The sequence below is a fragment of the Miscanthus floridulus genome, chromosome 19, assembly GCF_019320115.1.
Source record: "Miscanthus floridulus cultivar M001 chromosome 19, ASM1932011v1, whole genome shotgun sequence".
In the NCBI taxonomy this organism is placed as follows: domain Eukaryota; kingdom Viridiplantae; phylum Streptophyta; class Magnoliopsida; order Poales; family Poaceae; genus Miscanthus; species Miscanthus floridulus.
Genome location: NC_089598.1, coordinates 9,370,325 through 9,392,619, shown reverse-complemented (window position 1 = coordinate 9,392,619; position 22,295 = coordinate 9,370,325). Strand labels below are relative to the sequence as shown.

The 22,295-nt window shown below is 48.8% G+C and overlaps 2 protein-coding genes and 2 pseudogenes across 2 annotated transcripts; 2 read left to right on the top strand and 2 right to left on the bottom strand.

Moving 5' to 3' along the window:
• Nucleotides 1-5,543: 5,543 nt before the first annotated feature.
• LOC136525510 (BEL1-like homeodomain protein 2) lies at nt 5,544-10,303 on the bottom strand (annotated as a pseudogene).
• On the top strand, nt 10,277-12,188 carry LOC136529580 (chloroplast protein FOR GROWTH AND FERTILITY 2-like; annotated as a pseudogene).
• A 675-nt stretch (nt 12,189-12,863) lies between these two features.
• On the top strand, nt 12,864-13,872 carry LOC136525509 (tlg2p-like protein a). The gene is made up of 2 exons (XM_066518472.1): nt 12,864-13,039; nt 13,554-13,872. Exons 1-2 carry the CDS (start codon nt 12,864-12,866, stop codon nt 13,870-13,872), a joined length of 495 nt encoding a protein of 164 aa, XP_066374569.1.
• Nucleotides 13,873-19,648: 5,776 nt separating this feature from the next.
• On the bottom strand, nt 19,649-21,438 carry LOC136525508 (uncharacterized). The gene is made up of 2 exons (XM_066518471.1): nt 20,824-21,438; nt 19,649-19,672 (listed from the first exon to the last, which is right to left on the bottom strand). Exons 1-2 carry the CDS (start codon nt 21,436-21,438, stop codon nt 19,649-19,651), a joined length of 639 nt encoding a protein of 212 aa, XP_066374568.1.
• Between the last annotated feature and the right edge of the window lie 857 nt (nt 21,439-22,295).

The following is a 22,295-nucleotide window of genomic DNA, read 5'->3' as shown; positions in this document are numbered from 1 at the left end:
ACCTGGATGAGTAATAATTATTGTGATTTATGAAGTCTCTGAGACATTAATAATTAATTCGATTGTTCTCTTCCTCTTTTCGTGTTTAGACCTTGTATTTGAGTCGATTTTAGTTTTCCTCCTGTGCGGTACTCATCAGTAGGCATGAAAACGCATCGGATACGGACGGATATCACTGATATTACATTTGTTTTTATATTTCTGTCCGGATTCGGATTCGAATACGGATAGTGTCAACTATGTCGGATAGGATATGATTTAATATCGATATAATAAATATACGATTTGAGTATTCGGATACGGATACGGTGTCGGATGTTGAATACCCGGACTCGGATATGGACAGATCTGAACCCCTCTAAACGGATTCGGTCTCGAATATGGTCGGAAAATATCCGTACCATTTTCACCCCTACTCATCAGTCATCATGAACGGAGACTTTTACAGAGTTGTGGGGGTGTATTTGCACTTGGTCAAATGTGACCAATTCCTCTATTTATAAGACTGTCTCCAACAACCACGACCCAAAATATAAGACTCATTTGTGTAAATGGTTCAATACCTATTTTTGATCTTCTCCAACAACTAGACCCAAAAGACAACCCTTGCCACAAATGTGTCTCTAGGAGAGATGATACTTAGATTTGAGCTATGCCTCTCCTAACACCCAAAATGAGTTTTCATATAGGTACTCTGTTGAAGGCTATAGGTATTGTGTTGGAGACCTATTTTAGGTTTGATTCCGCAATAGGTCTCCTGTTGGAGATAGCCTAAGGAGCGCATGCGTATCGGTGTCCAATTCTCCAGATTTGGATGTCTGATTTATGTCGACTTTGGTTTGAAAAAATGTTGTTTGTACGACCGCAGTAGGAGTTTTTCTTATACAGGAGTCTAGGAGTTTGATTGGAACTAGAAAATAATATTTATATAGCATAAATGCATAATAAGACATACTACATAGGTGTAAAACCTCAAGATTTCTTAACGATGGTGATGAAAGAACGCTAAGCTTGTTTTGTAATATAATAGAAAAACACTAGAAACCCTATTTGGTAGGGTTTTTTTTTTGCAAACAACTTCACCTAATAAGTCAGAGAAGTCATATTTATTTAGGTGCCTTTATTCTTCTAGTGTAAAAAACAACTTTTCTCACGTAGTCATTTTAGGAGTTAGTGTTTGTCGGTATTTCGTTAAAAAGTTAGAGAAGCCAAAACCGAAGAACAGTTCCGGCGTGCAGAGAAACTGAAGAGCAGTTCCATGCAAGTGTACGGTGTTTGGTTCCTATGCATGCATCATGGCAGCATTGAACAACTGGTTTGGTTGCTAGACTTTGCTGTCGCGATAGGCTACTTTCCAATTTTTTCGCACGCAACGAGACTGGAGGATAGGTTTTGCATCATGCGGGCACGGCTAGGGGACTAAACCATGCACCTAATCATTCGTCTGTGCATCGCCCCTGCCAGGTTGAGCAGGATGCGGTCATCTAACCACGCCCATAGAAAAATCGAACTTTGCAAGTTGTAGAAATCAAACTCCGTGTGTCAGAGCTCAAATCCATTATGCATAGTAGTCGTACTGAAGTGAGTAAAAACTAGGGCATGTTTGGTTCGCCTAGTAGCTACTAAATTTAATAGCTTTTAGTCACTTTAGTAACTTTTCAACCAAACACTATGACTAAAAGCTACTAAAAGGGCTTTAGTCATCTCTAATAACTCTGGAGTTACTAAAAGTGACTAAACCGTTTAGTAGCTACTAAAGTTTAGTAGCTCGAACCAAACACCCCCTAAAACTATGTAGCCAGCTGACACTTTAGGGCTTCACGTTGAGCAAGTGACGTATAGAGAGAGTATAGATTTTTAACTGGCTTTCTCCTCATAGGTCACGTTCGGTTTACCTTAAATCCGGCTTGTTCGGCTTTTTTTTCAGTCGGAACAGTATTTTTCTCTCACAATATTTCAGCAAGAACAGTGTTTTCAGCCAAGTTTCAGCAAGCCGAACAAGGCCATAAATTGAACCCTACATTGTACTAATCTCAAAGCATTCTGACATGCACTAGATTTCGTCATGCAAAACTGATGCATACATTGGAGCTGCTCTAAAGAACTAAGAAGGACCTATATGATCTACTTCATTGATTCCATTGAGTAATAAGGGGTACTGAAATTAACAAGAGACAAAAATCGCCCCTCGCCAATCTTAGGCTGTGTTTAGTTCGCGAATTTTGGGAATTTGGTTACTGTAACACTTTCGTTTTTATTTGGCAATTATTGTTCAATCATGGACTAATTAGGCTCAAAACGTTCGTCTCGTAATTTTTAACCAAACTGTGCAATTAGTTTTTTTCGTCTACATTTAATGCTCCATGCACGTATCGCAAGATTCGATGTGATGACTACTGTAGCACTCTTTGGGAAACTTTTTGTGAACTAAACAAGCTCTTAGTGTAACCAAAAGAAACAATAATGTACTGTACTACATACTACCGTCACCTTTCCCAGGGCCTACAACTCGGAGCCAAATGGCAATTGGCAAGTCGTTTAAGCGCTTTCCTTTTTCATCTTTTTGCTTTAACCCATATGTGCGGACAGACTAGGCAGGCAGATGGTTCCATCTCGAGGGCCTAATCCATTGTCTTACGTAATAATAATCAAACCCATCAGCAAAAGCAAAGCAAAGGCATTATTGTGCAAATCTTCTATCTGTAAAGGGCTTAAAAGGGGGCACGTGGTGAATTGCCGTGTTGTAAAGGGGCCGCGCCGCAAGAATTCGGGGAGGGAGTGGCGGGAAGGCGCGGGCGTCCCCCGCCCCGCAGCACGGAAGCCGTTTGAAAGCTACTACGGCCAAGTGGCCGCCAGCGCGGCCTTCGCATGCGCGCCGTCCGCGCCACTCCGCGCAGACACGTGGACGGCCGCGATGGAACCCGTGGGGAGCGGCCTCGCGCGGCACGGACGGGAGGCTCTGATCTCTGGAAATGGAACGGAGCGAGAGATTAATTAATTATACCACTAATAATAAAATAATTAGAGCAGGCTAAGTACGTGGTCAAATAGGGCATTAATATGTTTCCTTCACTGTATAAGAACAGTTCCGAAAGGATTTTCATTCCCATTTAACAAAGCGGCGTATCATCAAAAATGGTGTCGTGACACATGAACTACGAAGAGAAAGAGGACATGAGTTTCGTCTCGATGAAATCCAGCACATACGGTTACCAAAACGAAACTTCACTTGAATCGGTTTGTTTTATCCCCACGCATTGCAAACAAAGTGAAACTCTATCAGGAGCATTTCATTTCATGACACCACGCAATATTTAAATGTGCAGGTATAAGAAGCCATGGAGGAATTTGTGAGAGAAAAATACTGTTTCGGATGAAAAAAGAAGCGGATCAAGCCAAGTTTAAGGGCACGCAAACGAGGCCCATGAGATAAAACTGTACATCATGGCATTTGTTGCATTTCGTTATCTGCGAGTTATTTTTAGAAACAACGTAATGAAATTTAGGCCATGTTCGTTTGTCTTATAATCCGTACTTTTCAGTTTATTTTTTTAGTCGGAACAGTATTTTTCTCTCACAACAAATCAGTTAGAACAGTGTTTTGACTTATTTTTTCAGCGAAGCGGAGGGGGCCTAGTCTAGATACTACTCATTGTCATCAATCAGCGATTTAATTACTAGTGGATGGATGGATTCGTTCGTGGTTTGGTCGACAGAGAGTAGTACGTGTTGGTTGGAGGTAGGCACGGAAGGAGGAACTAGGCGTGCAACGAAGCGGTCATGCATGGGCTTCGATGGACAAGAGAAGCGTGTAGGCAAGAGACTGAGGCTCTAGTCGTCATCAACTTAATTAAGCAATGGTTGGTAACACATGACCTAGCCATATTTAAACACTGTAGTATATTAATTATCGGTGGATGAGTGGTTTAATTAGTGCCCTCTTCGTGACTGTTTGAATTTTGCAGGAATAACGTCACAGGAGATCGTAGTAGATAGGAATCTTGAGCTGATGCATCCGTGCTGCGTGCATACTACGCCACACGCATCAATTGTTAGTCTATATAATTGCTTCAGCTGGTTGGGTTTCTTACAGCGAAATCCGTCAATCGAAGTTGAAGTTCTCAACTTGACACGGTTATTCGTATTTTCCTAGATTTATTTAGAGTTAAATACACTAGATGTCTATTAACTTGTGAGGAGGTTTCGGTTAGGTTAATCAACTTCCAAAGTGGTTTTTTGTGTCCATAAATTTGTATATCGTATCACTTAGATCCATACTTCTCCACGCGGACTTCTCATGCTGACGCGGTCTGCTGACATGTCCTTCTGAAGCAGCTCTTGACAATGCATTTTGTCAAACAGCTTGTGGGCGAGCGCCACTGCCTCGGCGCCGACGACGAGGATCATGCGGGGAGGCGCGGCTGCTGGAGGCCATGGACCCGCACCTGGGCGGGGAGTTTGACGAGGACGAGGCGCGGCGCGCGCTGCTGGTGGGGCCCGCGTGCTCCAGCCTGGAACCCGCGCTACGGCCCAGGATGCGCGACATGGTGCAGGTGCTGGACGGCGAGGCGGACCCGCCGTTCGTCCCCACGGCCAGGCCGTCCATGAGCCTCGGCGGCAGCGCCAACAACCAGCAGCTGTTGCTCAGCCTGTAGGACAGCGTGTCGGACTACAACGCCTTGCTGGGGCTCGCCGGCCTGTCGGACGACTCGTCGTCCGCCAACTCGCTCAACTCGTCCTCGCTCACCAGCACGCTGCGCAGGGGCGGCCATGATATCGGGTTCAACAGCACCGCCAGCGACGCCAGGTGACCGGTGGCCGACGGTAGGCAACTAGAGTTTGTCTTTCTGAATCCTTGCCGACGTGCTCTCGTTCCTGCCAGTCTATGGCCGCCTCGACTCCCGCGGATGACGCTCGAAGACGACGGCAACCACCGCGCGTACTACTGGACCAGCGGATCCAAGGCGTGGACGCCGGACTACAGGGCCATCTCGGAGCGGTGCAAGCTGCCGACGCCGTGTGGCGCGTACGGCCTGTGCGTCCCTGGGAATGCCGAGTGCCAGTGCCTCGACGACAACAGCACGAGCGCCCCCCGCCGCCGCCGACGCACCGTCGTGCCACGCCGAGGAGACCGTCGGGTGCGGGTGCTGACGATGATGGCCTCCCCATCACGCACTACGGCGTGTGCCACGGCTCTGTCATTTTCCTCAGCCTCCGCCTCCGCGCCGACGACGCTTCGAAGACGGCAACGACCACGGCAGCGGTCGCTCCGCAAGATCCTGTCGCGGCTGCACGTGTACGTGTGGATGGCCCAGCACGACGCCAAGCTCCTGGACCTTCTACTGCTGTGGCAAACACGCGGCGGCGGCGCGCGTGGGCGACCTCACTGTGGAGGAGGCGGGATGGTGCCGGAGAAGGCGTTGCCAGAGAGATTGAGAATGCAGAGGCTCACCGGCAGCGGGACCCCCACGGGGAGCTCGCCGTGGAACCGGTTGTCGGCGAGGGACAGCGACGCGAGGAAGGGGAGCGAGGACAGAAGGCGACTACGCGGCGTTGGAGCTAGAGGCACCGCCCTTGTTGCTCGCGTTAGGGTTGGAGGCCGAGGCCCCACGCCCACCCCGCGCGTCGCCCTTGATCTGCCCGCACCCGACGCTGCAGAACTCCTCGAGGAGCTCCTGCACCGCGCGGGTGTACTTGGAGTTGCGCAGCATGCCCGCGACGCCGGCTAGGCCATAGTCGACATGCGCCTAGCCGTGCAATGCCATTGGCAGCTGTTGTTGCTGCACCGACGGGCCACCCTCATGTTGCTGCTGCCGGTTGAAGTAGAGCACGCCGTCCTGGACCCTTAGCTCCTTGGCCTGTTTCTCCATCTCTAGCTGCTGCAGCGACGGCGACAGCGAGAGGGACAGCCCTTGGCCTTCCACGAATGGGGCCCCGGTGGCGCCGAAAGCCTGGAACGCCTTGTGGTGCTGCTGCACGTCCGATGGCGTCGGCGACGTCGGCGACAATCTAGACTGCTGCTGCTGCTGTGGGTTCATCAGGAAGAGCTGCATCGCTCATCTAGTTGGCTGCTTGCTGCTGCTTCGGGGACAACGTTTCACCTAACGAGCCCATGTCTGTCCCCATCGAGGACCAAGCCAGCATGACCCGTCGCGCCGGCCCCGAACTAACCGCTTATCGCCGTCGGACAAGCCGGCCACCCCTCCGGGACTGGCCTGCTGCTGTCGTAGCCCGAAGCGGGTAGTTGTTGCTCATCTGGCTGGCCAGCAGCTCAGTGGCGAAGGGCCCCGATGAAAGGTCCTAATATGGCTAGAGGGGGGGTGAATAGCCTATTTAAAAATCTACAAATCAACTAGAGCAATTTAATTAGTATGACAAATAGCGTAATGCAAACTTGCTCTAGCTCTACAAGGGTTGCAAGCCACCTATCCAACAATTCTAGTTGCAATGATTACTTAGGCACACAAACTTGCTATGTAATTACTCACTAAGAGCTCTCAACCTTGCTACTCTAAAGAGCTCAACTAGATGAATATAAATAATAAAGCAAGCTCTCAATTCTAATTACACTAAAGAGCTTGTGTCAACTAGTTTGTAAAAATGTAAATAAGTGAGTAAGGTGATTATACCGACGTGTAGGGGATGAACCAATCACAAGATGAATATATAGCCAATCACCGAGAGAATGCCAAAGACAAGAGACAATCGATTTTCTCCCGAGGTTCACGTGTTTGCCAACACGCTACGTCCCTGTTGTGTCGACCAACACTTGGTGGTTCGGCGGCTAAGAGGTGTTTCATAAACTTTGTCCACACAATAGGACACCGCAAGAACCACCCCACAAGTGAGGTAACTCAATGACACAAACAATTTACTAGAGTTACCTTTCGGCACTCCGCCGGGGAAGGTACAACTCCCCTTACAATCACCGAAGGCGGCCACGAACAATCACCAACTCGTGCCGATCCTCCACCGCTGTTCCAACCATCTAGGTGGTGGCAACCACCAAGAGTAACAAGCAAAATCCGCAGCGCAACACGAATATCAAGTGCCTCTAGATGCAATTACTCAAGCAATGCACTTGGATTCTCTCCCAATCTCATAAAGATGATGAATCAATGATGGAGATGAGTGGGAGGACTTTGGCTAAGCTCACAAGGTTGCTATGTCAATGAAAATGTGCAAGAGAGCTCCCTTGAGCCGGCCATGGGGCTATAAATAGAGCCCCAATCAAATAGAGCCGTTATACCCCTTCACTGGGCAAAACGCGCTTTGACCGGACGCTCCGGTCATACTGACCGGACCCTAGACACAGCGTCCGGTCCACAGATGTAAGCCACGTGTCATTCTGAGTTAAACTTGAGTCGCCAGATTACAACGGCTATTAATTGACCGGACGCTCCGACAAAAACTGACCGGACGCTGAACCACCAGCGTCCGGTCGTTTACAGTAAGGGTTCAAATCTGGTTTTCTTCGATCGGATGCGTCCGGTCCACCTTGACCGGACACAGACCAACGTCCAATGCTAAACCCTAGTCACTGTGTCGCCATGTCAGTTTGACTGGACGCAGAAACCAGCGTCCGGTGCATCTCAGGTCCAGCGTCTGGTGCAACACCGAAACTGGCGACCTTTCTGCCACACCTGACCGGACGCGCGCTGCTAGGGTCCGGTGCTTTCAGACCCAGCGTCCGGTCAGTTGACCGATGCCAGCGTCTTCGCGATCAACTCGTTTTTACTTCTAACTTCTTCACCCTTGCTTCAATGTGCCAACCACAAGAAATTTGCATTCGGCGCAATAGAAAATAGGCCATCACCTCCTTTGTAGATGTGCCAACACAACCAAGTGTATCACCTTGTGCACAAGTGTTAGCATATTTTCACAAACATTTTTAAGGGTGTTAGCACTCCACTAGATCCTAAATGCATATGTAATGAGTTAGAGCATCTAGTGGCACTTTGATAACCGTATTCCGATACGAGTTTCACTCCACTTAATAGTACGGCTATCTATCTTAAATGTGATCACACTCACTAAGTGTCTTGATTACTAAAACAAAATGGCTCCTACATTTTATACTTTTGCCTTGAGCCTTTTGTTTTTCTCTTTCTTCTTTTCCAAGTTTAAGCATTTGACCATCACCATGCCATCACCATTGTCATGATCTTCGCCATTGCTTCATCACCTGGAGTAGTGCTACCTATCTCATAATTATTTTGATAAACTAGGTTAGCATTTAGGGTTTTATCAATTAACCAAAACCAAACTAGAGCTTTCACTCGACCGCGGCACGAGGAAGTTGAACATCTTGGAGAGCATGTTGGAGGCCTAGGCGGCCGGCCGCCGTGCGTAGATAATGGACCTGGGCCCGCCATGCTTGTCGCCGTCGAGAGGGAGTAGGCCGTGCCCAACGGCAGCGGGCGGGTCAAAGCCTTGCACCCTCAGCATGTTTGCGGCGGCTCTGCTGCGCCACGTGCTCGTGCTGCTGCCGATGGTCCTGGTAGTGGCTGGAGTCCAGGCGGTCGAAGCCATAGGAGGAGTAGCCGTAGACGCCGCTGTTGCCCTGGTGGAATCCGTGGGAGTGGGACATAGAAGCCTAGTCATCATGCCACATCAGCATGAGAAGCCAACATGGAGAAGTATGGACCTAAGTGATACGGCATACAAAGTTTATAGACCAAAAAAGCCACTTTGAAAATTGATGGACCTAACTGAAACCTCCTCACAAGTTAATGAACTTCTGGTGCATTTAACTCATTTATTTATTTCAAAATTTAACAAGGCTATTATTTCAGTGGTCGGCTATCTGTTTGTCAGCAGCGAGACCGCCGAGACACCGTATGATGACTTTACCGATCTCGAGATTTAAGGTCCAACTCAGTGTTCAGTTTTTTGAAAATGCTTATAGAGATAGGATGTACGTACGGTGTGTTCATTGAAAGTGAGTGTACACTCATATATATGAGCATATGTGTGTCACACAAAAAGATTAATTAATTATTTATATATGCGCTGTTCTATTATGTCTTATTCCTTTTCGGAGCCATAAGCTACAACCACGTCATGACGAGTACATTTTTCTTAACCGAGACGAAGGACATTATGTGTAAACTCTTTCCTTTTTTGTGTGTGTGTGTGGGGGTGGGGGGGGGGGGGGGCTTGCTAGCGCGCGGACATTTGGACGGACGGGGTGTTCGAACTCCCGCACTTGCAGTCTGTTTCCCGCACTGTTTCACGGACCCATGCGAGGTCCATGCTGCCTCGAACGTCACCGGCATCGAGGACAGGTGGAGGAGGCGACGGATGCCTAGCCAACGCCATGAGGAGGAGGAGACACCGAGGCGAGACAGTAGAAAGATTGGAGGGACATGCAACACCCGATCTACTTTTGAAATATTCGGAGGCAGATGAAACACTTAAAACATACGTCTTAAACACTTGTAAAAACACCTGAAAAACATGTGTGTAGTCATTGCAAAAATATGCAAGCATCCAGATGAAACACTTGCAACATGCATATGAAAATATCTGAAACACTTGCATATATACACAACATCCATATCTACTTTGCCACATCCAAATAAAACAATTGCAACAAAATTTGAAACAGACTTGAAACATAAGTGTATAGCATTACCACATGTGCAACATCATAATCTACTTTTACAATATCGATATAAAAACACTTGCAACATACCTCTAAAATATTGCAATATGTACTTTTAGCATAATATCACCTTGCTGCTAGGACGAATGGAGGCTAATCGGCCCACAGAGCTCGATGCCGGCGTAGAGCGGGGGGTGCAGCGGGTGGGACGGTGCAATGCCCGTGGCGAGTAACCCCCACGCTAAAGAAGGCAGCGGCGGGCGAATGTTATGCCCGCCACGCGGCGCCCCTGCGCTGGAGAAAGACAGCAGAGGAAGGGAATCAGGCGTCGTGGGCGGGACACGAGCGTCGTGGACCAGGAGGTGCGGCGTCTAGAGGCGGTAGAGGGTGAGGCGAGCATTACCGTATTTTTTCCGATTCGAATCGAATGAGGTGAAAAAAGAGACGCCAATTCCCACCACACGTATCTCAAAGCCCTGCCGTTAGGCTTTTACCGGCCGGCCGCCTTCAAATGAAACCAAGCGCGGCCCATGCAGGCCCGCAGCGTCGCGGGGAGCACGAATCTCCAGGCAACACGTGAACGGCCACGGTCGCCTCCGCGCGGCCATAGGACGGACCCCTCAAGTCCCAGCCCAAACAAATCAAATCCTTGTCGAGCCAAGCCGTGAACGCACGCAGCGCCAGCGCCAGCGCCATGGAAAGGCTTATCTCTTCCCCGCCGCTCCTCCGCCGCGCGCCCGTCGCCACCGCAGCCGCGGCCAGGCCCCGCGCGCATAGGCCGCTCTCCATCCTCGCGCACTCCGTCTCCATATTCCGCGGCGTCGGAGGGCAGCTCAAGCCGCCCCTCGCATCGCTCCTCGTCGCCAGGCACCGCCCCCCGCCGGCGGTCCCAGCCGGCGCTGCTCCGTCGTCGTCAGTGGCGGCGGATGGCGAGGAAGATGGTGGCGCTTCCATCACCAGCCGCCGATTCTTCCAGAAGGTCAGTGCTAGCGCTTCGTTTCGTCGTGCCCTGTAATTGTTCTTGCATGCACGCCCTGCATCTGCATCCATGCGCGCTCTTCAATTCCGTCGTAAGAAACAATCCATTGTGTTCGTGTTATCCGTGCCAATCATGAAGACAAGCAGGAACATTGAGTGAGAGCAGAGCAGCTGTATTGCCCTCTGCAACAATTCTGAGACAGAAAGAATACCAAAAAAGAAATTAACGAAGAACAAACACCTCAGAATAATACTCTTAAGAGTAGTATAATGTAGCAGAAGCTCTGCCATCTATGCGTTAAGTAAAATACAGTAGATAATAAAAGCGCTGAATACAAAGTAAAAATCCTGATGCTGAAACGTAGATGTCGACGTTCTAACGTCGACGAAGGGAGTAGAAAAAAAAACATGATGCTGAAACATCGATGACCGGTCGACGGCAAATAATCCTCAAGTATTTCCTTCAACAAGTCATTTTTTTCTATGCATTTTTTCTGTGCTATTATAATGTATACATACGTACATGTGATGCTCACACGTTTGCCTTGCTGTGCATTCTAACAGGTGACTTGTGCTGCAACTGCGACTCTGCTCTCGGTGATCGTCCTGACGCTGGTCGTCTAGCCATCCTGGGCGCCGCCGGCGCTGGCGCACTTCCACCCGACCGGCAAGGCGGGCACGACGACGCTGTTCAGGTCGGAGCTGCTGGGCAGCGCGTGGACGGGGTGCCTGCACACGCTGTCGGGGCCGGACCACCTGGCCGCGCTGGCGCCGCTGTCCATCGGGCGGTCCAGGGTGGAGAGCGCGGCGGTGGGCGCGCTCTGGGGCTGCGGCCACGACGCCGGCCAGGTCCTCTTCGGCCTGCTCTTCCTCGGCCTCAGGGACCGCCTCCACATCGAGGTCATCCGCACTAGGCCAGTGAGGTGCCCACGCCGTGCGTCGCGCTGGACAACGGCGGCCATGGCCACGGCCACCACCAGCACCCGGCTACAACAGAAACGCTGCCGGCGGGCGGCGAGACGAAGATCAACTTCGCCACGTTCGCCACCGGGATCGTCCACGGCCTGCAGCCGGACGCGCTCATGATGATCCTGCCGGCGCTCGCGCTCCCGTCGCGCGTCGCCGGCGCCGCGTTCCTCGGCATGTTCCTCGTCGGGACCGTCGTCTCCATGGGGAGCTACACCGTCTTCATCGGCTCGTGTACGGAGGCGCTCAAGGACAGGATTCCCCGGATCACCGAGAAGCTCACGTGGGCCGCGTCGCTGCTGGCCATATCCATGGGGCTTGCCATCCTCGTCAGCCAGTCCTTCGGAATCACCCTGTACCGACATCCATTCGCTACTTGCAACAGCGCGAGCCGCCGTCTTTCTTGCTACCATTGCTCTGGTTTTCTGTTGCTGTTAAGTAGGAACGAACTTGGTGTGAGAATTTTTCCTGTCATGTTTAGGATTGATTGCCGGATGAATGAACTGTATAAGATGATCTTCGGCTGAGTGAGTGAACTGCATTAGGTTGTCTTCAGATGAGTGAGATGCATATATAAGATGATCGTGTCAGACGGGTGACAAATGCTGTTGTTGTGTTCCAAATGTATTGGTTTTCACTTTTCAGGGATCGGTGCAAGCTTCAATCCAGACCGATGTGCTTTCTTCTGGTTGTGCAATGTTCACACATACAGAGAGGGATTGATGAAAGCTTGAAAGCAACTCAAATCCATCTGCTTTCTTCTGGTTGTGCAATATGCTGACTCACTGTACACTGCAAAAAATATATATATAGGTTGCATCAGTCCCTTCCTCGTTCATACAAAAATGGCAATTCAACAGAGGATGAGAGACCGGGAAAGTCGACAATTTGCCAATATTATGAACAGAAACAAGCCCAAAAGTAGAACCAAGATTCTGCAGAATTCTTGTGGGATGCAACAGAAGCTTTCGCTTTCTCTCATCTAGGACTACTAGGAAGAAGCTTCGGTCTTCATGAATGAAATTAAAAAAACAACAACAAAGAAGCATTGCACCTTGATAGCCCATTAGACAGCTAACCCATCTCACACACTTACTCCTTGACAGCCCATGTAGGCCCATTAAACATAGCCCAAAGGCCCGGCCCGGTTCGTATCGTCCTTGCTTTCCTCCTTGGTGGTGGAGGGAAAGGGAATGACGCTCGACTCGTCTCCCACCGTGTCGTCCCCCCACGGCGTCGCTCAATCCGAGGCCCACCTCAATGCCTTCGCCGCCGTCGAGATCTCACGCGCTCGGCCACTCGCGCCCGCGGCATGGCCACGCGGAACCGGACGCCGCTCTACCGCAAGTACCGCGACGCGCTGCGGCACGTCCGCGCGCCGGCGCCGTCCGGCGGGGGAGGGGGAGGGCCGGTGATCGAGATGGCCTCGCTGCTGCACTCCGACCGCCCCTACGCTCCCCTCAGCACTGACGACCCCTCCGCCTCCAGGTGCCACCACCCCATCCGACTCCAACACCCCTCTCGCATCTTGTCTGGTCTGTGCCCCGTGTGGGTACGTGGGAATCAGTAGAGGTAGCTAGCTGCGACGCGGGGTTGCGAGATGGGAGTTTCTTAACTAGACCGAGTGGCATTTGACCATGCTAACAAATAGAGTGGGCTAATTGACCTGTGATTCAAATGAATTGGTTGGAATTGCAGTTCACTAGACTCGCCCATTAGTTTGTCTGGTCTAATCAAGCCTTTGCGGATTAGCTCATTACTACGAGGCAGCGACCTGTGTAGCATACAGGCGATTTCCCTTGCTAGGGAATGGGAATTTCCACTGTAGATTGAGCGATGAAAGACTTATTATAACATGTTGATCAGTGATCAGTGGCTTAGGCAGTAAGCAGTAATGGTGGGTTCCGAAGGTTAACTACTTTCATTGCTGTGTCACTGGTTGGACGCCTCACTGCTGATAAGATGAATTATGCAGCACTGACATTTGGTTTCTGTGTTCCAGTAGAGGTGCTGTGACAGTCAAGCTACCCCCAGCCTGGGTGGATGTTTCCGAAGAGATATCTGCAAACATGCAGTGGGCAAGGACGAAAATGGTGGAGTTGGCTAAGGCACATACCAAAGCCTTGATGCCATCCTTTGGCGATGGCAGGGACGATCAGCGAGCAATCGAGGTTCTCACATATGAGATAACGGACTTGCTGAAGAGGTCCGAGAAGAGGCTGCAGAAGCTGTCCATGAAAGATTCATCAGAGGATTCAAATGTCCAAAAGAATGTCCAGGTGATGATAGAACCTTATTTATCATTGGCAGTTACAAGTTAAAGAGTGACAGTTTGTTCTCTCTCTTTTTTTCTTCCCGTTTGACGGACATGGCTGTTATGTGCAGCGTTCTCTTGCTACGGACCTGCAAAACCTGTCAATGGAGTTCCGAAAAAAACAGTCGTCATATTTAAAGCAGCTTCGCCAACAAAAAGAGATCCTCTTCTGTTGTCATCAGATAATTAGGTGCTGATAGAATGCTTGTCCAACCTTGACTCGTATGCTTTGTTGATGAATACCCCTGTAGGGTCAGGACGGTGTTGATTTGGAAATGAATATAAATGGGACGAAGTCTACATTTGAAGACGATGAGTTTGAGGATGTGGTATGTTTAATTTTGGTCTTTACATGCTGTGTACCTGATTGTGGCGATTCTTTTTATCTCTGCATATTTCATATTAGCACGAGGAGTGCCTATACTAACTTATATCAAATTTGGTGCACTATGAGTCATTCTTTATTAGATATGAGATGTTAGCTGCCTATTAGATATTAACAAGCGGAGTGCTAGCTGCGTTGTTGTTTTGGGTGGGAGGGGGGGGGGGATGAAGGACATGCTTCCCTCTATGTGCATAAACAGAAATCGAAAAATGACAGGTAAAAGACGAAATAATAACAACAAAGTTCTGCCTGTGTTTGTGTTATGTGGCTGCTAGGATTGAGAGGAGAGAGCCGAGGGGAGCGACGGCGGCCGACGGGCTACAGTACCCGCGGTGCTACAGTGCCGCGGGTACTGTTCACAGGCGGCGGCTAGGGCTGAAGGGCGCTGGGGGAGGCCGGCCGCGGGGCTTCGCCCACGGCCGGCAAGAGAGAAGGGATTTTCTTCTAATCTCTTGCTTGATTAGATAGATACATCTCCTCCTATTATATAGAGAGGTCGGACTTGGCCCCTAAGCAAGCGACTAATTAACCCTAATGGGCTAAGGCCCAATAGGCCCTTGACTCCTCTAACACTACACCCCACCTGGACATGCAGCTCGTCCTCGAGCTGCAATCTAACGATGACACTAACGATGCCTCCACTAGACACAACCCTAATACCTAAAAATAAGCCTTTTACATCTCGGCTTATTTTATTGACCTGAAGAAGACTACGACTCTTTATTTTTGACTCCTGAAGATACGGCGGGCACCCTCCGCTTGCTGGACCAGCACGTGTGTAGCCACTTGGATCCCATGGAGACCATCGGAACGAGAGGGGTGCACGAGTATGGCCACCTAGAATTGGTGGCAACAGCAACCAGCGGAGACGTGCTCGTGGCGGACGGTGGCGGAATGCGATGGCGCTAGGCAGTGCGTCCCCGCCGGTGACAAGGAGGGAAGCTGCGCCCATATCGCCGGTGCCGCAGAGTTGGAGTTCGCCGCCCACGGAAAAAACACCATGCTTGCGCCTGAAGACAACAGCAGGTTGGCGCGGTTGCTGGTGGTCGTCCGACCAGGCGAGGTCGACTGACCATGCTAGGTCGCGCTCCCCTATGCTGAGGTCGACCGCCGTCAAGGTCGCCTCGTGCATAGGTGAGCGCATCTTCTGCAGCCGCCGGCGCGCTAGGAGGCCACGCGCCGCAGCCTGCAGCCGCACCGCCGCAAACACCTTGCAGGCACTTGCCCGCGCAATCGCCTTCCTCTCCGTGAGCTGCAAGGCTGCTGCTGTAGGGACGACTGGACGCCGCCGCTTGAAGATGGGGTGTTGTCGTCCTTGCCGGCGCGCTAGGAGGCAATGCGCCACCGCCTGCAGCTGCGCCGCCGATGCCTGGATGCCATCCACGCCCCCGTAAAAGACGCCATCGCTGTCCTGCTGTGGCGGCACGGGGCTAGGGGTGGTGAACGACGGGATCAGTGAAGGAGAGGTGGAAAGCAGCGTGGGACTGCTGCTCGGCACCGACGCCGGCTGTGCTTCAATGTTATGGACGAGGGTCGCGAGGACGTCCATCTGGCGCTGCAGGTGGTCGAAGGTCGCCATCCACTCACCGAAGGCACCTGTGGAAGGTGCAGGCTGCTGCGCAGGCAAGGGCACCACAGTGGCTGTGGCGGTGGTGAACACGGGCGAAGCTGCGGAGGACAGGGCCGGCGGTGCTGCGGAGAACAGGGCCAGCGCAGCCCAAGGATGTGTGCCGAGCGGCGTGGAGATGGGCATGGCGGCGTAGGATCCGGCCGGCGGCGCTGCGGAGAACAGGGCTGGCGCAGCCCAGGGATGTGCGCCGAGCGGTGTGGAGAAGGGCACGGTGGTGTAGGATCCGGCCGGCGGCGCTGCGGAGAACAGGGCCGGCGCAGCCCAGGGATGTGCGCCGGGCGGTGTGGAGAAGGGCACGGCGGCGTAGGATCCGGCCATGGTCTCTGATACCAGATGTTATGTGGCTGCTAGGATTGAGAGGAGAGAGTCGAGGGGAGTGACGGCGGCCGGCGTGCTACAGTACCGCGGGTACTGTTCATGGCGGCGGCTAGGGCTGCAAGGGCGCTGGGGGAGGCCGGCCGCGGGGCTTGGCCCACGGCCGGCAAGAGAGAAGGGATTTCCTTCTAATCTCTTGCTTGATTAGATTGATACATCTCCTCCCATTATATAGAGAGGTCGGACTTGGCCCCTAAGCAAGCGACTAATTAACCCTAATGCTAAGGCCCAATAGGCCCTTACTCTAACAGTTTGTGTTTATTTGGGTTAGTTATACAGTTCATAAGTGAGTCTGTTGAAATCGGGTTGTCGATATGGGTAACTCAGTTCTCTCCCTCCATGCTGTTTCTGTGGCTGGATGCTGATTTTAAATTTGTTGGTGGAGATGGATAATTATGTATTATGCCTCCCTCAAACCTTATATTAGCACGGTTGATGTCCACATCTGTGTATGGAGAACACTTCCCAGCCTACAACACACACACCTTTTTTTTTCTTTTTGACTGTAAATGCACATGCTTTGGATAGCATAAAATAGATCATGAACGGGGAATAAGATTGGATATGGCAAGCACCAGGGTAGTACCTGGTCCTTACCCATGCATATCCTAGAATATCCCCTGTCCTTCTACCTAGGAACTTTGAACTGATTGAACAGGGCATGGTCCACTCCATTTCATTATAGTCTGTGGTATCGTTATTTGAGGTCCATTGCAAGAGATGGGCACTTGACTAGTAATATATACTGTATATGATATATGTGAGTAAAATCCAAGAAGATTCTGTCACTTCCTTGTAGCAAACTACATTTGTCCAATTAAACATAACAGCACAACCCGGCATTCACCATCCAGAATATAGTCCTGCAATGAAGGACTAAGTGACTAACGGTGTTAGATGGTTGGTTAATGTAAACCAAAACTGATTCAAAGTTGCTTTAGTAAATTCTTTTCCACAATCTATCTTTTATTGCGTCAGTTTTCCATTTCTTTCTTTTTTGGAATTTTTGTTTATCCATGCATGATACATTTGGTTGGGTTTGAATTTATTGTGTTATAAGAATATATACTTGTTGAGATCCAGACCAACAGATGATGAGAAGTGCAGCTAGTTCTTTAAAGTTTATATAAGTTGTTGATGTAATTCATAACTGTATTTTGTTATAGCAGGGTTTCACTAGGGTTCAGACGTCAACTTAAGAAAAGCCAAGCATTCACTAGAGAAAGGGAGAGAGAAATTGAGCAGGTGAGTTTTTTTTTTATTTGATGGTTGTGTCAATCACTATATGTATTCTCTTTTTGACAGCACATGTTCCTGATTCCTGAAGTCTGTTTATTATTGTTGTCTGCTTGTGGCTTGAAGGTTATTGAATCAGTCAACGAACTTGCACAGATTTTTTTTTTTTGGAATAATCAGCAGGAGCACTGCTATATCATGTATGAGAGGAGCAAGAATCCAGTTTACAGCTTAAAGGTTATTACATAGCTAAACCACTCAAACTCAAAAGGCAGCTAGCATAAAAGAAAGGACTCATGGGGGTAACTGTATTTTTCCCAGTGCTCTACTGAAGAGGCCCAGCTCATCCTTGATCAGCCGCAGCACTTGAGCCGGCGTCTACGTTGTCCCCTCGAAGGTTCTCCGGTTTCGCTCTTTCCAAATGTTCCAGGCTGAGTACATCAAGATGGCTGCTGTTGTTCTTTGTTGAGTTATTGATCTTCCCTGTAGTGACTTCTCCCACCAGATTTTCATAGTCTGCACTGCACGTCCCCGTCAATGTCAGTAATGTGGTCTCCAACCCAATTTTTGACAAGCATACAGGCCTTGTTTAGATCACCTTCAAATTCCAAGTTTTTTCACTTTCTCTCCATCACATCAATTTTTTGCCGCTTGTATGGAGCATTAAATGTAGGTAAAAAAAAAACTAATTGCACAGTTTAGTTGGAAATCACGAGATGAATCTTTTGAGCTTAGTTGATCCACGATTGGACAATATTTATCAAATAAGACGAAAGCGCTACTATTCATCGGGTTGCAATTTTTTGCAATCTAAACATGGCCCCACACTTCTTTTGCAAAAGGGAAATGAATGCAAAGATGGACAGCTGTTTCTGCATCCTGATCACAAAGCGGGCAGATTGGGTTGCAAGGCCAATGCCTCAGCGCTAGCTTATCAGCCGTAAGAACCTTTGCCTGTACTAGCAGCCACGTAAAAAAATTGAGTTTGCCTTCAGCATGAGCCTTCCAAATTGAATTCGCCATTATATCCGAGTAAGACCCCATGAACTGAGCCAAGTACGCTGATTTTGCGGAGTAGTTGCCATCCGCTGTCCATTTCCAATGGATTTGATCGTCTTGGTCGTTGAGTTGTTGGGCTTGTACCAGGTCCCATAACTTGACAAACTCAGCCATTTCCTGGACGGTCTCCATCCTCCATAGTCCCCTTGTCCAACTTTGATTTATTAGATCATCCTGTACCGTTTGGTTTTTCCTCCAGGCCACTTGAGTAGACTAGGCGCTAGATCGATGGGAGCTTGGCCATCCCACGACGAATGCCGGAAGAGAGCTTTATCTTCCCTTCCCACCGTGACCACCGTTGATGCTCGAAAAAATGCCCTGTCCACTGAATCGCATGGTGCAGCAGTCCCCGCTGATGGTCTGTCTGGGCTTGCCCAATCCTGCGAAAGCCATCTCATCCGCAGTGCTCTGCTAAATCTCTCCAGATCAAGAATTCCGAGGCCACCAAGAATTTCTGGTCTTGTCGCTTTTGGCCAGCGAACCAGACAATGCCCCCCATTTGCTGAAGCTGCTCCCTTCCACAGAAACGATCTTCTAATGCTATCAATCTTCCTTATTGCCCACTTTTTTAGAGCAAAAACTGTTAAGAAGTGAACTGGCATAGACGTTAGCATGGAATTAACCAAAGTCAAGCGACCAAAATGGTCCAGGAACTTGGCTTTCCAGGCAGGAAGCTTGGCGGCTATCCTGTCAATTAGCGGCTGCACATCCACTTTCCTCAACGCTCTGGTGTGTAGCGGCAAGCCCAAATATTTGCAAGGGAAGGCTTTAACTTCACAAGGGATGACATCTAGCAGTCCTTCCAGTTGCAAAGAAGAACAGGCCACGGGGTAAATTGCACATTTGGAGAAGTTTGTGACCAAACCCGAAGCCCGCGCAAAAGCCGCCAAGATCCGCATTGCCCCTTGTATCTCTTCTCTATTGGGATTAGATCATGAAGGATCTTTCCGTTCTCGTGATTGATCAGGTACATGAAACCCCGATTAATTGTCAATGATTGGTGTTAGATAACTAGCTGGGACCAGGCTCTTGATTTCTTACTTCAAACAGGGAACCATCATCGATCGGATAGACTACAACATACAGAACGTTGCAGCTTCAGTCGAGGAGGGTTACAAACAACTGCAAAAGGTTTCATCCTTGAATCATATTTACACTCACTAGTAGTAATGTTTCTGCTGTATACATTTCGGTAGAATGGATTTAAGTGTGTAGACATTCGGTCCTTTGTTATATGCCTTCAGGGTACCCATAAATTTGTCATTGGTGGAAATCATGCGATTCAAATATTTCACCTTTTTAGCTGGTATATTATCATCTCTAAATATCCTGATTGTCATTAAAACATACTACCACCCTGCGTTTATTTCCCTGTTTGTAAAAGATGACTTTCCACGACTGGGGCAGTAAATTTTTAACCAACCCTTCAGTTTACTGCTTACCGCAGGCACTGTCTTGTGCCTTTATGATCCCTCTCTCTCTCTCTCCGCATTACTGCTAGCTGTACTTTATGCATTATGTAGTACCCAATAGTGTTTCTTGAAATAAAGAAAATTTGATGGCTGCATCAGTACCTGAACCTTGCAGTCTAATATCTTGGTCCGCCAGAATGTCCGTTCGCTCGATATAAACCGGTGATGCTGTTTTGTTGCGAGAGTAAACATCATCGATACGATCAAGCCAACAGGAAAAAAAAAAAAAGGGGCGTGGTGATGTGTGCCACCGTCCTTGTCATTCTGATCTTCATCATGATAGTCCTCCTGAGTTTGAAGATCATTTTCTGACAGTACATACCTATCTCATTGATGAATGGCCGCCAAGCACACACCGCGCTTATCTACTCATGATCAGTGGCGAATCTAGAATTTTAGGTGAGGGTATGCTTCCCCAAAAATTTCATACACAATTCGGTAAATCCATTTAGCAATTCGGTAATAAGGCTTAAATTTATGAATTAAGTAGACACCATATCCACTAAATACAATATAAATAGTTTCAAAAGCCATACCGATAATTGAAATATATGCATAATAGAGTACCAAAGACTTACTATGTTATTTTGCTGATGTTTTTATTCGACGCTTTCGAAGGAACATAAATGTCTCAATTATATCATCTTCATCAACTTCAAAGAAAATGTCTCGCTCAATGAAAGTGACTAGACAATCATCCAAAAGACTATCTCCCATCTTATTTCGTAACTTTGTTTTCACTAAAACCATTGCAGAAAATATCCTTTCAACACTTGCCGTTGCCACGGGTAGAAGCAATACCAATTTGAGAAGCTCATAAACCATATCATACACTTTATGCCTCCTTGTTTGAACAAGCTTAACTGAGAGATCAACAATATTTTCTAGACCTTTGAATCTATCATCCTGCCTCATGTCATCAATATAATTATCTAGCTGCAATTCAAATCTGAGCAAATTATTATTTGAGAAATCCTTTGGGTAGAACTCAGCTAGTCTGCGTAGCTTCTTTGCATCAAAATACTCAAATGAATTAGAAGGATTGAAGGTTGCCATACAAGACAACAACTCCATATTAATCTCATCAAACCGATTATCAAGTTCTTGACTTATTTGATCAATGACACCAATATATACTTCTCTTCTGAAGTGGTCATCATTGGTTTGCTTTCGAGCACGAGCTTTCCTTGTTGATTTGCCGTAAGGAACATAATCACCATCCATAGCAGGAACATCAACACCATGTTTATCACAAAATGAAGTGACCCTCTCAAGAAAATTATCCCAACCATCAGACCTCAATTCTTGCATTTTTTTCTTTGCCACGTTAACAAGTGATATTGCATTAAGAATATCTTGCTCCCTTCTTTGCAAACACTCAGATAACTCATTTGTGTATCCAAGAATAATATACATTAAGTGTGCAAAGAAAATAAACTCAAAGGTCTCAAATGCTCCAGTCACAAAATGTATTTTGGTCCAATCATCCTTATATGTCGGATCATCCCCAAGATTAACCAGTACATCATGGATTGATTCATACATAGTAATGATGCTGCATGAAGGGACCGTGACGCCTAAGAGGGGGGGTGAATTAGGCAACTTAAAATTTTAACTCTAAACTATGACCTTATTTTCTAACCCTAGCAAAACCTATGCAATAGATAAGCTATCTAGATGTGCAACTATGGTTTTGCTAGTGTGTTGCTATCTCTATCGCAAACGTAGTAAAGTAATCAATGTAAATGCGGAAGCTAAAGAGCAAGGTAGAGATATGCAAACTCCCGTCGATGACTTCGGTATTTTTACCGAGGTATCGAGAAGCGCGCAAGCTTCCCCCTAGTCCTCGTTGGAGCCCCTCGCAAGGAATCCCTCGCAAGGGCCAAGCTCCCGGTCGGGTGACTCCGTGGATAGCCTCGGGCCTTCCCCACGCGCAAGTGAGTCTCCGATGTGCCTCACGGCAAGCCTCTCCCAGATGCTCCCCGCCGTCTTCACTATCAAGCTTCTGGCCGAAATGCCGCGGGCCTTGTTCCCTCCGGTACACGGTGGCGGCCACACCACAACCGCGGTTGGTGTGATCTCGCAAGACTTTAAGCCCCTCCGATGTACAACACTTGTGCTCGCAAGCACGGGGTGGCAAGAGGTATGCAAACCTCACTAAACACTAGGCAAACACCTAGAGCAAGCGCATAAGCGGTGGTCTAATCAACCTAAGCACTTCGCAAAGCACTTATGCTAATAACCTAATAAAACACTAAGCACTATGCATGTGG

Coding starts and splice junctions, on each gene's coding strand:
- LOC136525508 (XM_066518471.1), bottom strand. CDS start 21,438: ATGTATATTATTCTTGGATACACAAATGAGTTATCTGAGTGTTTGCAA. Junction 19,673..20,823: donor TTTATGAGCTTCTCAAATTG/GTATTGCTTCTA, acceptor AACCTTTTGCAG/TTGTTTGTAACCCTCCTCGA.
- LOC136525509 (XM_066518472.1), top strand. CDS start 12,864: ATGGCCACGCGGAACCGGACGCCGCTCTACCGCAAGTACCGCGACGCG. Junction 13,040..13,553: donor GACGACCCCTCCGCCTCCAG/GTGCCACCACCC, acceptor TCTGTGTTCCAG/TAGAGGTGCTGTGACAGTCA.